The following is a 19,277-nucleotide window of genomic DNA, read 5'->3' on the forward strand; positions in this document are numbered from 1 at the left end:
AGCTGCCAATTTTGTTCCCAATCCCCATCACTTTGATGAAAGTCGAAGTGGAATACGGCCATCTTGTACACTTGGGAACAATGCCAGTGAACTGGAATGTTTCAAGTTATTCTTTGACGAACCCCTGATGGAAATTATTGTCAGGGAAAGCAACAGATACTACGAGTACACCATGGCAAACACAATATTTTCACCAAACTCATGCCTACACCAGTGGAAGGAGACAACTGTGGCTGAGATGTATCTTTTGTTTGCCACAATAATGCTTATGCCACATGTGTATAAGCACAGTGTGAAATCATACTGGTCAACAGACCGCCTGATTGCAACCCCAGGTTTCAGTGATATAATGGGAGTGAAACGATTTGTGTTACTATTACGTATGCTTCACTTTTCAGACAAAACCAGGCATGACAGAAATGGCAGGTTATGTAAGATTAGGAATGTGTTTGTGCATCTGAAACAGAAATTCAGTATGTATTTTTATCCCTTCAGGAAGCTTGTTATTGATGAGTCTTTGATTCTGTTCAAAGGAAGACTCTCATTCAAGCAATACATACCAAACAAGAGGAAATGCTTTGGTATAAAGTTGTTTGTGCTTTGTGATTGTTACAGTGGTCTTGTATTGGATATAATTGTGTACACTGGAAGTAATACATTGCGAGATACCAGGAAGTTACTGGGCATCTCCAGTGATGTGGTTAGAACAATGATGGAACCATATCTTGGTAAGGGACATATATTATATACTGGTACACAAGCCCCTTACTCAGTGATTTCTTGCGAGTGAGCATGATAGATGTGTGTGGCACAGTGCGTGCATATCGTAAACATATGCCCAGGTTTGACGCTGGCACTAGTAGTGGTGAGTAGCAGGCGTTTACTGCCAATGACATCATGGCATTTTGGTGGCATGACAAACGAGATGTCACACTGTTGCCATCAGTTCACCCTAATGAAATGGCAAACACTGGCAGGCAGCACAGAGAAAGCAATGAACCCATTCTAAAACCTGCAGCTGTGATTGACTACACCCTAAATATGCATTCAGTGGACAAATGTGACATGCAGATTGGGTTTGCTGATTGTGTTCCCAAGAGTTATAAGTGGTACATAAAACTCTTTTTCCATATTCTGGACATTTCCATGCTCAATGCTTATAATATATATAAGATGAGGACCAGAAACAAGCCACCATATGGCAAATTTTGTTTGTCTGTCATCAGATAAATAATAATCAAGTACCAAGGAACAGCACCTGCAATAGAAAACCGCCCACGTAATTATCAAGAACTACCTTCTCGTCTGAAGCATGGTGATCACTTCCTAGTAAAACTGCCTGCTACTGCTTTCAAGAAAAAGGCTCAGAAGAGGTGGTACGTCTGTGTACATGTACTGTGACTGTATATGTGTATATAAAATATAGAAAAATAGTAATAAACAACATTTTGTATTGTTCGTTTGTATAAATAAGTTTTGTAAACAAAACAGTAACAACAGTGTTTGTACAGTTATTGTGTAGCATAGAAAAAGAAATAACTTACAAAATAGTGCTCATATTGGTCTCAAAGGCCATAAAAGTTACTTGGAAAGAAAAAAAAAATAATAGTAAATAGTACCTAAAAAGGAAAATAAAGTAATAATGGGTGATTGGCAGTCGGCGATGTTACTGTATGCTGGTCATTTTTTGTAAATGTTACGCCTCCATATCTTGGTAAGTATTGATGGTAATTTTTTTTTCTTTAGCCTATAAAATTTAGAAAAAAAAAAAAAACACTATCTTTTCATAAGAATTTTTTTTTTTTTGAATTTTTACCGACCCTGAGAACAGGTTTGGGAGAGGGCCTGCCGACCCTGAAAGGGTTAAAGTAGGGGATGAGGTTCTGGTACTTTTACCCATAAGGCAAATAAATTATTAGTAGCATGGAAAGGTTCATATAAGGTATTGAAAATTTGTAGGAAGGTTGATTACCTCATAGAAGTCAAGGGGAAACCTAAGCTTTATCTTATCAACATTCTTAAGAAATATTACCGAAGAAATTCCGTTAACTGTCTGAATGACTTTTAGTTTTTCCACATAAACTTGATAAGACAACTGAGGAATGTAAGGTGTGTGTAATTGACACCTCTAACGTAGACTATGACAGAGAACTACATGACTTGGTGACTCTTGAACACTCTGGTTCGACAAACATTAACATCAATGAGTCTTTAGATGACCACAAGAAACATGAACTACTTCAATGTGTGGGTAAATTCTCAGATGTCTTTACTGATATTCCAGGTGTCACCTCCATGGTAGTCCATAAGACTGACTTAGTCACGGACAACCCTATCAAGCGGAAATTACACCCAGTTCCAGTTCACCTTAGGGATGCATTTGACAGAGAGGTAGACAGATTATTAAAATTAAAGATCACTGAACCTTCAGTATCTGCATATTGCTCACCAGCAGTCATGGTTAAGAAGGAAGACAATTCATATAGACTTGCTATTGCCTTCAGACGACTTAATGCTATAACTCGGTGGGATGCTGAGCCTATGCCCTTAATAGATAGCGATCTACACAAATTTTATGGGTCTTCTTTCTTTTCAGAGATTGATATTACACAAGCATATCATCAAGTAATGTTAGATCCTTCATTTAAGCAGTACACAGTTTTTCCTACACACAAAGGACTGATGCAGTATAGAACTATGCCCTTCTGTTTGGTAACTGCCTGTGCTACCTATGTGAGACTGATGAGAAAGGTCTTGGGTAATATGCCAAATGTTTCAGCTTATTTTGACAACATTTAAGTAATGACGTCCACGTGGGACAAGCATAAACAAACATTAGCATCAGTTTTGCGTAGGTTATGCTCACATGGTCTCACTGCCAAACCGAAGAAATGCTTCCTTGGGTATAACAAAATCAGATACCTTGGCCTGATTCTTGTCAATAATTCTTTGCAGCCTCTCCCCAGTTAGATCAAAGTTTTAGTAGAGTTTCAATTCCCCAAAACCAAGAAGTTCATGCATAGCTTTCTTGGTTCTGTAAATTTCTATGTTAAGTTCATCCCCAACATTACAGATCTTACAGGAATTTTATCTGACTACCTGAAAAAGTCTGTGAAGAAACCTCTTGAACTTTCCGACGTAGCTCGAGAAAAGTTTAATGAGATTAAGAATATCTTCTCTAGAGACCCTATACTTAAGATTCCTGATATTAACAAGCCATTTTATTTAAGAACTGATGCCTCCAATACTGATCTAGGTGCAGTATTATTACAGTATCATGACAGTACGCCCTTTCCTGAGCCGGAAACTTCTTCCTGCAGAAACGAGATACTCCACCATAGAAAAGGAATGTTTGGCCCTTGTGTGGGGTATCTCCAAACTTAAATTTTATTTACTGGGTAAAGAATTCATTTTAGAGACGGATCACAAACCTTTGATATACCTAGAAACTTTTAAGGAAACCAACAGTCGCCTCTTGAGATGGACATTGGCACTACAAGCTTTTAAGTTTCATATTGTGTATATCAATGGTTTGTCCAATTATTTCTCTGACTGGTTAAGTCGGGACAGTCAGTAGAAGATTTGGTGCTTTACGTGACTTTCCCGGGGTAGAACTTTTTCCTCGCCTATTCTTCTTACATTCCTTGACTATAAGTCTTGGTATGGGGGAGCGTGAGGGAAAAGTTCAACAGATAGGAGTAGCAAGCGAATATATGATGATAGTTTGATTATCAGTCTGCTTGTTAAGGTAGGGTCAGTGACTAGCTCCCGCTATCCCCCCCCCCCCTCCTTTCTCCACACTGAAAGGTGACGTGTGGGACTCCGACCAAATGGATAATCACTTGACTCGCAGCTCCCAACACATCTGTAAGTGAAATGCCTTTGTTCCTGTTTTATTTGATATATTAGTTAAAAGCTTCACTTTTATCTAATCTTGAGACTTAGTTCATCCTGCCTTGATTTTCATGTAAAAATCTTGTCTTTAAATCCTCACCATTCTTTTAAATGCCTTACACTTCTCATGGAGAGTGATTTATTGAGCAGTGGTTAACTTTTGTCTCTCTCTAGTTTGGACTGCTAGCTAGGGTCATTTGGCAACTACAGAGAGAGTTTGAAGGAGAGGAACCTAACCAGGTTAAGAAACATCAACCATGATCTACGTACCATATTGTAGCTACACCCAGGCAGCTACCCCTAATCTCTGCAGTGGTGAAAGACCTGTGTTCCTATCATCTTAATGGATCATTCAAGGGTAGACATACTGTGACTGAATAGTCACTGGGTTGCCACTCACCAGCTGTGACCCCCCCCCCCCATATCATCAGCAATGGCTACATTTTCTACAATGCGCTGTGTCAACAACATCGACATGATCTACCTTTCCACCTCTACAAATTAGAGTTGAATTCAATTATCATTTTTTTTCTATTTCATTTTTCTTTCAAATAGGATAAAAGCTCATGTTTACGTGATTTACATTTTCAATTCTTACAATAAAATGTTTATATTTGTGTGTCATTGTTATTTTTTCTAGCAGGTTGGATAATATTAGGTCGGGTAATGGGAACAAGCCCATGATCTGTCTTAGTGCTGGGGGTAATGACATTAGGAAGGGCAGGAGACAGGTCAGCCATAGAGGTAGTCAGGTCGTATGTAGCATCCTGCCTAGAAAGGGATGTCTAGGGCAATTGGTATAAATTGCTGGCTAGACAGGTACTGCAAGGAACTTGCAATCCCATTCATTGATAACTAGGACAAATTCTATGGCAAAAGTGATATGTATGCAAGGGATGGGGTTCATCTCTCTGGGGATGGAGTGGTTGCATTAGCCAATTTGATCGAGAGGATAACTGATGACTTGTCTAGGCATTTAAACTGATAGATTATAGAGGTATGGGTGTTTGTGGAAAACAATCAGGCTGCAGTATTAGGGTTAAAAACAGCAGTTATTACCGGGATATCTCAGGGATATGTTTAAAAGACAATATTCAAAATAAAGTTGCTAGTAATGGCAAATCAACTGATCAACAAAAAGAGATAGCAGAGGGCAACGAGTGACTAGCTCCCTTAAGGTTTACTATACAAATAGTAGGAGTCTAAGAAATAAGAGAGATGAGCTAAGATTACTTGCAAGTGAAGGTAATATAGATATTATTGGTATAACAGAGACCTGGTTCAACCTGGAAGATAGAGAAATGCCTTCTGAATGCAACATACAGGGTTATAAACTATTCCACATTGATAGGGTCAACAGGAAGAGTGGTGGAGTGGCGATGTATGTCAGAGATAATTTAAATTGTCTTAGACATGATATAAGATTAGAAACATTGGATGCAGAATCTGTTTGGCTACAATTTCTCGAGGGTCGTGACAAATTAATTTTGGGTGTGATTTATAGGCTCCCCAAACCTTGATAGGGAGTGCAGTAAGCTGTTATGGGAGGAAATTCATAAGGCATCTAGATATGAAAATGTGTTAATGGGATATTTTAACTTTAGACAAATTGATTGGAACAATACGACAGGAAATCTTGAGTCTAGTGACTCTTGATACGGTGCAGGATTGCTTTTTAGAATAGTTTGTGACAGAACCAACTACAGGAAATCTGCTTGACTTGGTTCTTACTAACAAAGAATCACTAATTAATAATCTTGAGGTTAATGATGAGCTTGGGGAAAGTGATCACAAATCACTTAGTTTCAATATATCACAGAATTACCCAGATAACTGCAATCAAATCTCTGTCCCAGACTTTCTCTTGGCTGATTTCATGGGACTGAGAAATTACCTGGGTGGCCTAAATTGGGATGACCTGACTATGGGTCAGGGAGGTGATCTTGGTTGCCATAATGATGTTTTTCAGAGCATAGTTCTAGCTGCCCAGGCAACTTCTGTTCCGAGTAGGGAAATTAGATCTAACAAAAATGATCCCAAATGGATGAACAATAGACTAAAACATCTCATTGGTCAAAAGAGAGGCATATATATAGGCATATCAAAAGAGGGGATGGGCAGTTAAGAAATCAATATATTCAATTAAAAAGAGAAATAAAGAAAGGAATAAGACAACCAAAAAGGGATTATGAGGCTAAGGTCACAAGGGATTTGAAGATTAACCCAAAAGGGTTCTTTCAGGTATACAGAAGTAAGATTCCGAACAAGATAGGCCCACTTAAGAGTAACTCAAGTCAGATCACTGACAGTGATAACGATATGTGTGAAATTTTCAATATTTACTTCCTGTCAGTTTTTACCCAGGAAAATACTAGCGAAATTCCTGAAATAATAGATTATGTAGAACAGGACGATAATAAACTATGCACGATTGTGGTAACTAGTGACATGATCCTCAGACAAATTGAGAAATTAAAACCTAACAAATCCCCAGGTCCTGATGAACTGTTTGCAAGGGTGTTAAAGGAATGTAAAGAGGGGCTTAGCATACCTTTGGCTAATCTTTTCAACATATTACTACAAACTGGCTTAGCGCCTGATAAGTGGAAAATGGCAAATGTAATACCTATTTACAAAGCAGGTGACAGGTCCTTAGCTTCGAACTATAGACCAATAAGCCTTACCTCCATAGTGGGAAAATTCATGGAATCAATAATTGCCAAAGCAATTCGTAGCCATCTTGATAGGCATAAATTGATTAATGAATCTCAACACAGTTTTACAAAGGGGCATTCCTGCCTTACAAATTTACTAACTTTTTTCACTAAGGTGTTTGAGGAGGTAGATCATGGTAATGAATATGATATTGTGTATATGGACTTCAGTAAGGCTTTTGATAGAGTTTCACATCAGAGGCTATTGAGGAAACTTAAGGCACACAGAATAGGAGGAGAAATTTTTTCCTGGGTAGAGGCATGGCTGACAAATAGGCAGCAGAGAGTTTGCACAAATGGGGAGAAATCAGAATGGGGGCACGTCACAAGCGGTGTTCCACAGGGGTCAGTGTTGGGCCCGTTGTTGTTCAGAATTAACATAAACGACATACATGAGGGAATAAATAGCGACATAAGCAAATTTGCTGATGGCACCAAAATAGGCCAGCCAATTCATTCTAATGAGGACACTAGAGCACTCCAGGATGATTTGAATAGACTGATGCAATGGTCGGAGAAGTGGCAGATGTAGTTCAATATAGACAAATGCAAAGTTCTAAATGTTGGACAGGAAAATAACCATGCCACATATAAACTAAACAATGTAGATCTTAATACTACTAACTGCAAAAAGAATTTAGGAGTTCTGGTTAGCAGTAATCTAAAACCAAGACAACAGTGCATTAGTGTTCGCAATAAAGCTAACAGAATTCTTGGCTTCATATCTAGAAGTATAAATAATAGAAGTCCTCAGGTTGTTCTTCAACTCTATATATCCTTGGTTAGGCCTCATTTAGATTATGCTGCTCAGTTCTGGTCACCGTATTACAGAATGGATATAAATGCTCTGGAAAACGTACAAAGGAGGATGACAAAGATGATCCCATGTATCAGAAATCTTCCCTATGAGGATAGACTGAGGGCCCTGAATCTGCACTCTCTTGAAAGGCGTAGAATTAGGGGGTATATGATCGAGGTGTATAAATGGAAAACAGGAATAAATAAAGGGGAAGTAAATAGCGTGGTGACAATTTCCAGCCAAGACAGGACTCGCAGCAATGGTTTCAGGTTGGAAAAATTCAGAATCAGGAAGAATATAGGAAAGCACTGGTTTGGTAACAGAGTTGTGGATGAGTGGAACAAACTCCCAAGTACAGTTATTGAGACTGAAACGTTGTGTAGTTTTAAAAATAAGTTAGATAAATACATGAGTGGGTGTGAGTTGGACCTGACTAGCTTGTGCTACTAGGTCTGATGCCTTGCTCCTTCCTTAAGTGGAAGTGACCCGACTAGGTGGGTCATTGGGATAATCCGGGGGTGGGGGGTTTGCATGAACCTGCTCTGCATGGGTCAGTAGGCCTATTGCAGTGTTCCTTCTTTCTTATGTTCTTAAAAAACAGATTTACTGTTATGCAATATTGTAATAATTGTATAAATAATATCAGCATATTTTATTTTATTTTATTATTTTATTAACACACTGGCCGATTCCCACCAAGGCAGGGTGGCCCGAAAAAGAAAAACTTTCACCATCATTCACTCCATCACTGTCTTGCCAGAAGGGTGCTTTACACTACAGTTTTTAAACTGCAACATTAACACCCCTCCTTCAGAGTGCAGGCACTGTACTTCCCATCTCCAGGACTCAAGTCCGGCCTGCCGGTTTCCCTGAATCCCTTCATAAATGTTACTTTGCTCACACTCCAACAGCACGTCAAGTATTAAAAACCATTTGTCTCCATTCACTCCTATCAAACACGCTCACGCATGCCCGCTGGAAGTCCAAGCCCCTCGCACACAAAACCTCCTTTACCCCATCCCTCCAACCTTTCCTAGGCTGACCCCTACACCGCCTTCCTTCCACTACAGACTGATACACTCTTCAAGTCATTCTGTTTCGCTCCATTCTCTCTACATGTCCGAACCACCTCAACAACCCTTCCTCAACCCTCTGGACAACAGTTTTGGCAATCCCGCACCTCCTCCTAACTTCCAAACTACGAATTCTCTGCATTATATTCACACCACACATTGCCCTCAGACATGACATCTCCACTGCCTCCAGCCTTCTCCTCGCTGCAACATTCATCACCCATGCTTCACACCCATACAGGAGTGTTGGTAAAACTATACTCTCATACATTCCCCTCTTTGCTTCCAAGGACAAAGTTCTTTGTCTCCACAGACTCCTAAGTGCACCGCTCACCCTTTTCCCCTCATCAATTCTATGATTCACCTCATCTTTCATAGACCCATCCGCTGACACGTCCACTCCCAAATATCTGAATACATTCACCTCCTCCATACTCTCTCCCTCCAATCTGGTATCCAATCTTTCATCACCTAATATTTTTGTTATCTTCATAACCTTACTCTTTCCTGTATTCACTTTCAATTTTCTTCTTTTACATACCCTACCAAATTCATCCACCTACCTCTGCAACTTCTCTTCAGAATCACCCAAGAGCGCAGTGTCATCAGCAAAGAGCAACTGTGACAACTCCCACTTTATGTGTGATTCTTTATCTTTTAACTCCACATCTCTTGGCAAGACCCTTGCATTTATTTCTCTTACAACCCCATCTATAAATATATTAAACAACCACGGTGACATCACACATCCTTGTCTTAGGCCTACTTTTACTGGGAAATAATCTCCCTCTTTCCTACATACTCTAACTTGAGCCTCACTATCCTCGTAAAAACTTTTCACTGCTTTCAGTAACCTACCTCCTATACCATACATCTGCAACATCTGCCACATTGCCCCCCTATCCACCCTGTCATATGCCTTTTCCAAATCCATAAATGCCACAAAAACCTCTTTAGCCTTATCTAAATACTGTTCACTTATATGTTTCACTGTAAACACCTGGTCCATACACCCCCTACCTATTTGTGAATGTATATTAGACCCACCAATTGACATGTATTGGATGAACATTAAAATGGTATAAAATACCGACAGGTTGTTAGGTAAGACACATATGCAACAGTTAGGTATCTTTATTTCGAAATGTTTCGCCTACACAGTAGGCTTCTTCAGTCGAGTACAGAAAAGTTGATAGAAGCAGAAGATACTTGAAGACGATGTAATCAGTCCATCACCCTTGAAGTTTTGAGGTGGTCAGTCCCTCAGTCTGGAGAAGAGTATTGTTCCATAGTCTGAAACAATAAGAAGCCTACTGTGTAGGCGAAACGTTTCGAAATAAAGATACCTAACTGTTGCATATGTGTCTTACCTAACATGTATTGGATGTGTGACTTCATTTGTTTACTCTTGAACATCGGCAAAAATTGAACATTTCAAGATATTTCTCCAACACTAAAACCATTCAAAATCATCTCTAGCTCTGTAATATATCTTCCATTCTATTAAATGAGACCAAGAAATTGTCCGTACAACCGTAAAAACCACACGAGAATACACCGCGAAGCTGCTGTTGTAATCTAAAAACACAGTTGTAATTTTTTTTTTGTCATTACGCACTGTGTGCTGCAGAATTTGTTTTATGTGGTGCACACTTACCACATAAATCCAATCTCTCATATCTAGGACCAAATTTACCGCTCACAGCTTATCTGAGTGAGATGAACTCGTGGCGCAGAACTACAGCTTGGACCCTCTCCTCAAAGCCATACAACTACAGGACGGACCTTCAAAGGATTAATGTCACCTTTGCACCATTTATCACATTTTTAGTATATTTTTAAATGTTTATACAGCAGTGTACTGTATATTGTAATAAAAAGAATAGAGGAAATCAGCTCTAATATACATTATTTAGGTATGCATACTGGTCAGACAGTCTGTCGAAAGTCTGAATCACTGGTAAACGAGTACATCGCTAAGTGAGGAGAGGCTGTTATAATAGGCAAAGAAATATGAATGCTTATTTTGTATATTAAGTAAGTTTAAACTCCTGAAGAGCAGAATGGGGGTGTTGTCTGGCAGAGGAATGGGTGACAGTCTGCACAGCAGTTAGTTTTTTTTGGGTCATTAATGGTTAAAGGTGATTGGTCATGGCAGATCCCCAAGAACAAATACCATAGGTGAGTAAGGGTAGATTTGAGAGTGGTATAGTGTAAGTAGTGTCGTTTGGTGTACACAGTATCGTATCTTGGAGAAGATGCCTACTGTTTTGAAGACCTTCTTGGCTGTGTGTTGCATGTGGGTATGAAATTTCAGGTTGCAGTCAAGGTAAAGACCTAAAAATTTGCCCTCACAGTGTCTAGTAATGGGTCATTATATGTTAAAAACCAAAAGCTCATCACTGGTTCCATAATTATCATTGTTGGAGCAGTTAATGAAGAATAAAACTCATCCATTTTGCCTGGGAGTGAGGCCTTTGTGTCTGCTTGGCATGGTCAACAAGGTGTACTAAATATAGCACTTCCACAATACAATGTGGAGGTCCGGATCTTGTGTATACAGTGGAACCTCAAATTTCGAATGCATCGCTTATCGAACTCTTCGAAAATCGACCACTTTTTCGAACCAATTTTCTCCCTATTATCGAACTCGCCCCCTCTTTCGAACTGCTGGGTACAGGACCTGTCCGCCAACCCGCTCTGTCTGCGTCCCTGCGCAGGCTCCGTGAGCCAGTCTGGCTTTGTTGATGCTTGAGTGAATACTAACCAGCAGTCTCATTCAAACAATTTACGATTAATTCATTGTATTAGTGCTTGTGGGACTGTGAAATAAACTACCATGGGCCCAAAGAAACTTGCTAGTGGTACCCCTGTGGTAAAGGAAGTGAGAAACACCAAAGATGTGAAGAAGGAAATAATACAGAAGTACGAGAGTGGTGTGTGACTTGTTGGGCTTGCCAGAAACAGAGGACTGTGGACAGTTATTTTGTGAGACAGGGGTCCAGTGACTCTCAAGCTGGCCTTAGTGGCATTAAAAGACAGAGAAGGGAAGTAACCCCAGACAGGGCTTTGATACCTAAAGTCCTTATGGAGGGGGATTCCCCTTCCAAACACTAACCCCAACTCCCTCTCTCCTCTTCCCTATCTTCCAGATGCCATCACCAATCTTCAATAAAGGTATGTAAAAATGTTATTTTATGTTTATTTAAATTTATTAATAATTGTACACTATATTTGTTGTGTGTATGTAAAACTATAATGTAATACTATCTATAAAATTTATTTTTTTGTGAATATTTTTTTGGTTTCTGGAACAGATTAATTGTATTTCCATTATTTCTTATGGGAAATATTACTTCGCCTTTCAAATTTTCGACTTTAGAACTAGCTCCTGGAATGGATTAAGTTCGAAATTTAAGGTTCCACTGTATTGTGTACACTGACCATGTAGACCCATTCTCTCATATTTAGGCTTACCAGGCCTCTCTTCCCAAATTTGAAGCCTCTAGAATTTAAGTGTAGATCTGCATTGGGGACCTTGGCATCAATAGTGTAGCTCCATGTGATGGCCAAAGAAAACAAACAATTCTACCCGCCAAAATATTTAAGAGTTTTCCCTTTCACAATGATGTAAGAGGAGAGTATCACCTCCCTAGATGGGAGGTGATACAGTGGACCCTTGGTTTTCTTGAGTCTCAGTTTTCATGAATTTTGGTTATTGGCAACTTTTTTCGTCAAAATATAGCCTTAGTTTTCGTGACTTCCCTTGGATTTCAGCAGTCGTATGGAACATGTTCCAGTGGAAGAGAGAGGGGAGTGTGTGCCTTCTTCAGTGATTCTACGATATGTATGATACTAAAGCAGCAGGAGTCGATAAAGGCTATAGCACCAGCCAGTGATAAAGTGTAGCATTAACAGTGTAGCAAATAAGTTAAGCGATTAAGTGACAGAAAAAAGATGACATAAAACTTAATTCCTCCAATGTTATTGGAGGTACATATATAAGTCCACTGACAACACTGCTGCTGCCGCCACCACCACCACCACTATATGTATGGCTTAAGCCGTCAGTTGCCCTTATAAACCCAACACTGCCACCACCACCACCATTCCTCACATTAGTAATGACATATTTTATTCATTCTATAGCATATATCATGTTTGTATTTTATTAATATTGTTTATTATGCCATATTAGATGAACTGTGATAGATAAATAAACCGTAGAGTTGATATTAACATCGTATTCAAGCATTTTGTCCTGTCTCCTAACAAGAAACTGCCTCCCTATCCCCTCCTCCCTGTCTTTCATACACCAACAAGAGTCTTCAATAAAGGTAAGTGTGATGTTAACTGTTCATTTATACATTTAACCCTTAAACGGTCCAAACAGATCAATGTTCAAATTCGTTGTGCTACAAAAGTAGATCTACTTTTTTTTACATATTTTCAAATACAAAAAAAAAAAAAGTAGATGAAAGTTTTTTTACATGTTTTCAAATGTAAAACAAAAAAGAAGATCTACATTTTTTTACATACTTTCAGATGTTGAAAAAACGTATATATACGTTTGGACCGTTTAAGGGTTAATTAGTGCTTTACAGTATATTGATATGTCATTCTTTTCTGTATGTAAATCTATATTTAATCTCTAAAAAAATAATTTTTTGTTAATACTTTTGGATGTCTGGAACGGATTAATTGGATTTACATTATTTCCTATGGAGAAAATGGTTTTAGTTTTTGTGAATTTTGGTTTTCGGCAGACTCTCTGGAATGGATTAATTATGAAAATCAAGGGTCCACTGTACTCTCTAACACTCTTCTATGTTTTATTCTAAAGGAAAATTATCCTAATGTCCTTCCCTCTTTCTAGGCCTACAATTGCTAGCTCAACACTTATGTATTCATTTTCTCCAATTTAAATAAGAGTCAGGCACCATGCTTTATAAATTCATCAGTGTGGTCTACATCAGTGTACTCACTTAACTGTGTTTGCAGGGGTCAAATTGTAGCTCCTGGCCTCACCTCTACACTGGTTGCCACTAGGTCCACTCTCTCCCTGCTCCATGAGCTTGATCATACCACTTCTTAAAGCTATGTATGGTACCTGCCTCCACTACCTCACTTTCCAGACTATTCCACTTCCTGATAATTCTATGGTTGAAGAAATACGGCCTAACATCCTTGTGATTCATCTGACTCTTCAACTTCCAATTGTGACCCCTTATTGCTGTGTCCCATCTTTGGAACATCCTATCTCTGTCCACCTTGTCATTATCATGTCCCCCTCCCTGTCCCTTATGGTTTCCTGATGTTCTTGGTCAGGTGAAGGGTTTCAAACTGGAGTTGCATACTCCAATATGGGCCTGACGTACACAGTGTACAGGGTCCGGAATGACTCCTAACTGAAATGTTGGAATGCTATTCTCAGGTTCGCTCGTTGCCCATATGCTGCATCAGTTATTTGGTTGATGTGCGTATCAGGAGATGTGATCGGTATTATACACACTCCAAGATCCTTTTCCTTGAGTGAAGTTTGTAGTTTCTGGCCACCTAGACTGTACTCTGTATATCAGTGTGTTTATATCACTGTGGCTCCATTGGTGTCTAAAAACAGTTCAATATTTATCCTGATCATGCACGTACAAGTGTATATAATGACTCTGGTACAAGTTGCATATTTCTTACTATGATCCATGTGCAATATTTATCCTTGTACAACCGTACATTTCATATCCTAGTACAAGTGTACATTTCCTTACCCTCATGTAAGTGCATTTATCAATGTAAAATGTACATTTCTTATCTTTCAACAAGTGCACATGTCTTACACTTGTACAAGTGGAGGTCTTGTCATAGTATAAGTACACATGTGGAAGTAATGTTATGGTATAAGCACACATGCATAACACTTCTTCTGAGCCTTCATCTTCTTTTCAGTAAGTCAATTAGCACTAGGTAGTGACTGTGATTACCAGGCTTCAGACGAGATGGAATTTTTTGTGCAGATGTTAGCGGTGAGTTGACTGGGTTTGAAGCAGTATTATGAGCATTCCTGGTATCACCTTGGCTCATATCTGTCTCAAATTGGTGAAATTCCATTTCAGAAACACTTCTCACTGTTAATGCATTTAGGTTAGTCATAGTGGGAATGAGAGAGACATGCAGAAGACATGGACAACAATGGTTGAGAGGTGTAGCAGGTCCATAATGCTCTGTGTGGGGCAGGATTTTTTTTATATTCAGCAAACATACAGTGTGCAGACACATTCTCTCATATCTAGGCCTCCAAGCTTGACACATACAGCAAATTTGGAGGTGTTATGAACCATACTCACCTGTGTGCCAGATATACAACTCTCAGACACTGTTATTTGACTGACAATTAAGGGGTTAGATATTATCTTCAGAGGAATGATGTGTTTAGTAATATGTCACCTACAACTGTGATAATTGTTGAACAGTTAGGTAACGTGTGTGACACTAGAGGAACACAGGAGTGACTCTCCACTACTCACATGGGTTTACCTCTCCATAACAATAAATATACAAACATATCACCCACCAAGTTTTGCCGCTGCTTTGCGCACGGCGCTGGTTCCCAGTATGGTTATAATCTCTGCCAAAGTTGACAGATCATCTGCTGCACGGAAGAATGGATAACGTCCACTTAAGAGGCACAACAAAATGACCCCAACAGACCACATATCAACAGCTGAAAAATAACACTATCATTACTGAACTAAGCATGAAGTTAAGTCCAATAATTTAAAACTAAAAAAGCGTACATTTTCTAACATTTCTCACAATATAATAGAGTACACACAGAGTACAGTGCTTCATACAAAGAATGTAACAGATGACATTCCAGAAAAATGACTTTTTGTACACATTGTACATAAGCCTGACTATAACATCAAATATTTAACTATCTGTAAATTTATTGTACACAAAATTAACCCTTTCAGGGTCCCCAGGCCCTCTCTGAGACTTGTTCTCAGGGTTGCCAAAATTTAAAAAAAAAAAAAAAAAAATCTTATGAAAAGATAGTTTTTTTTTTCTAAACATTATAGGCTAAACAAAAATTTTTTACCATCAATACTTACCGAGATATGGAGCGTGAAATTGACAGAAAAAGCCCCATGTATGGTAACATCACCGACTGCCGTCATCCGGTATTACTTTATTTTGGTTTTTAGGTACAGTGGTCCCTCAATAATCGTCTGGCTCAATAGTCGTCCTTTTCGGAAATCGTCGCGTTATTTTGTCCAAACACTGGCTCGCAAATGGTCCGTTGACTCGCTAATCGTCTTTCGTCCTAGACGAGTACTCACGCTCTGAGCCGCCTCGTCCTCCCTTCCCAGCCAGTGTGCCATTGTTTACCAGTGAGTGATGGTCCCCTCACTTGTTCATACGAAATATTTCATAATATTCCATTCATTTTAGTGGTTGCAAGTGCTAAATAAGCTACCATGGCTCCAAAAAAAGCTCCTAGTGCCACACCTTTGGTAAAGAAGGTGAGAAATGCGATTGAATTTAAGAAAAACATCATTGAACAATATGAAAGTGGTGTACGTGTGGGCGAACTGGCCAGGATGTATAACAAATCCTGATGATAAATTAGACACATGTGCAACTCTTGGGTATCTTTATTGAGGAAACGTTTTGCCACACAGTGGCTTCATCAGTCCATACAAAGGAGAATCTTGAAGAACAGGAGGAGAATAAGGTAATCGGTCCCTCAACCTTGAGTCGATGTGGTCAGTCCATCAATCGACTCAAGGTTGAGGGACTGATTACCTCATTCTCCTCCTGTTCTTCAAGATTCTCCTTTGTATGGACTGATGAAGCCACTGTGTGGCGAAACGTTTCCTCAATAAAGATACCCAAGAGTTGCACATGTGTCTAATTTATCAACATGTCGGTTCACTGAACCATTCATCTACAAATAACAAATCCTGTACAGCCATATCTTCCACCGTGGCCAAGAAAAAGGAAATCAAGGAAGCTGTTGTTGCAAAGGGGGTAAATATGCTGACAAAAATGAGATCACCAGTACTCAAAGACGTTGAGAAGTTATTATTGGTTTGGATAAACGAGAAACAATTAGCAGGAGAGAGTCTTATGACGTCGATTATTTGTGAAAAGGCTAGGCAGTTGCATGACGATTTGGTAAAGAAATTGCCTGCAACTAGTGGTGATGTGAGTGAATTTAAAGCCAGCAAAGGCTGGTTTGAGAGATTTAAGAAGTGTACTGGCATACACAGTGTGATAAAGCATGGTGAGGCTGCCAGTTCAGACCAAAAAGCGGCTGAAAAATATGTGCATGAATTCGAGGAGTACATAGAGGCTGAAGGACTGAAACCTGAACAAGTGTTCAATTGTGACAAAACAGGCCTCTTTTGGAAGAAAATGCTAAAGAGGACCTACATTACTCAGGAGGAAAAGGCACTGCCAGGACACAAACCTATGAAAGACAGGCTGACGCTCAAGTTCTGTGCTAATGCTAGTGGGGATTTCAAAGTGAAGCCATTACTAGTGTACCATTCTGAAAATCCCAGTGTGTTCAAGAAAAACAATGTTATGAAGAGTAAATTGTGTGTGTTTTGGAGATCTAATAATAAGGCATGGGTCACGAGGGACATTTTCGTTGAGTGGTTCAATGAAGTGTTTTGCTCTAGTATGAAGAATTACCTCCTGGAAAAGAAATTGGATCTCAAGTGCCTCCTAGTAATGGACAATGCACCTACTCATCCTCTAAACTTGGATGACCTAACTCTGAAGGAGTTTGGGTTCATCACAATAAAGTTCTTGCCCCCGAATACCACTCCTCTTCTCCAGCCCATGGACCAGCAGGTCATTTCAAATTTTAAAAAACTCTACACCAAAGCAATGTTTGAAAGGTGCTTTGATGTGACCTCAGACATTCACTTGACCCTAAGAGATTTTTGGAAAGAACACTTCAGAATTCTCCATTGCATAAGCCTTATAGGTAAGGCTTGGGAGGGAGTGACTACTAGGACTTTGAACTCTGCTTGGAGAAACTTGTGGCCAGATTGTGTCCAAAAGAGTGATTTTGAAAGGTTTGAGGTGGCCCCTGATGAGCCTATGTCAGTTGTGAACTCTATTGTGGCATTGGGTAGTTGCATGGGGTTGGATGTGAGTTTGGAGGATGTGGAAGAGTTGGTGGAGGACCACAACGAAGAGCTAACCACTGAGGAGCTGCAAGAGCTTCAGCAGGAAGAGCAACAGATCGCAGCTCAGAATCTTGCTGCAGAGGAGGAGGAAGAGAGATGGAAGAAGGTGCCTTCTTCAGAAATTAAGGAGATTTTTGAAATGTGGGGTAGGATGGAAAGATTTATGGAGAAACATCACCCTGAGAAGGATGTTGCAAGCCATATCGGCAACTTGTACAGTGACAGAGTCTTGGCCCATTTTAGGGAAGTTTTAAAGAGATGCCAGAAACAGAGCTCTCTGGACAGTTTTTTTGCGAGATAGGACTCCAGTGACTCTCAAGCTGGTCCTAGTGGCATTAAGAAACGGAAGAGAAGTAACCCCAGAAAAGCACTTGGTACCTGAGGTGTTGATGGAAGGGGATTCCCTTTTCAAACAGTAATTCAATCTCTCTCCTCCTCCAGTCTTCCATACACTAAGAAGTGTTATGCTGTTAATGTTTCATTCATCATGTCCCATTGTATTGTGTATGTACTACATCTACATTTCATGTAAAATTTTTTTTTTTTAATACTTCCGGGTGTCAGGAATGGATTAATTGTATTTACATTATTTATGGGGAAAATTTATTCGAAAATCGTCTATTTCGATAATAGTCCCACTTCCAGGAACGGATTAAGGACGATAAACAGGGACCACTGTACTATTTTCTATTATTTTTTAATTTTTTTTCAAGTAACTTTTATGGCCTGTGAGACCAATATGAGCACTATTTTATAATTTTTTTCTCCTTATTTACTACACAATAGCTGCACAAACACTGTTGTCCTTATATTGTTTATAATTGTTGTTTACACACACAAACGATATAGAATGTTGTTTATTACTATTTTTCTACATTTTATATACACATATACAGTCACAGGGAATGTTTCTAGAAGTTCTGCAGCCTGTAGAAGTCTTTGAAACATGATGTCATGCACAGTGGTGTTTTACACTCCTCACACATAAAACGAGTGTCTCTGCGTTGTTGTGGGCGTTTTTTTGTATGCGCACAGATGTAACACATCTTCTGAGTCTTTTACTTGAAAGCAGTAGCAGGCAGTTTTACTAGGAAGTGATCACCATGCTTCAGAGGAGAAGGTAGTTGTTGATAATTTAGTGGGTGGTTTTCTATTGTAGGTGCTGTTCCTTGGAACTTGAATACTATTTGTCTGATGACAGACAAACAGAATTCGCCATATGGTGGTTTGTATCTCATACTCATCTTATATATATTATAAACATTGAGCATGGAAATGTCCAGAAGATGGAAAAAGAGTTTTATGTACCACTTATAACTCTTGCGAACACAATCAGCAAACCCAATCTGCATGTCACATTTGTCCACTGAACACATATTGAGGGTGTAATCAGTCACAGATGCAGGTTTTAGAATGGGTTCATGCTGCCTGCCAGTGTTTGTCATTTCGTTAGGGTGAACTGATGACAACAGTGTGACATCTCGTTTGCCATGCCACCGAAATGCCATGATGTCATTGGCAGCAAACGCCTGCACTTCACCTCTACGAGTGCCTGCGTCAAACTTGGGCATATGTTTACGATTTGCATGCCCTGTGC

General features: G+C 39.4%; 1 protein-coding gene across 4 annotated transcripts in view; it reads right to left on the reverse strand.

Annotated features, from left to right (window-relative positions):
* Window positions 1-19,277, reverse strand: part of LOC128695217 (cell division cycle 7-related protein kinase-like) — a 299,888-nt gene that overhangs the window by 15,725 nt on the left and 264,886 nt on the right. For all 4 annotated transcript variants that reach the window (XM_070091499.1, XM_070091498.1, XM_053785734.2 and 1 more), the window contains one exon: window positions 15,049-15,198. In XM_070091499.1, coding sequence (XP_069947600.1) covers window positions 15,049-15,198 — 150 coding nt within the window. The remainder of the gene's footprint in view (window positions 1-15,048; window positions 15,199-19,277) is intronic.

This window comes from Cherax quadricarinatus, chromosome 35 (genome assembly GCF_038502225.1).
Source record: "Cherax quadricarinatus isolate ZL_2023a chromosome 35, ASM3850222v1, whole genome shotgun sequence".
Taxonomy (NCBI): domain Eukaryota; kingdom Metazoa; phylum Arthropoda; class Malacostraca; order Decapoda; family Parastacidae; genus Cherax; species Cherax quadricarinatus.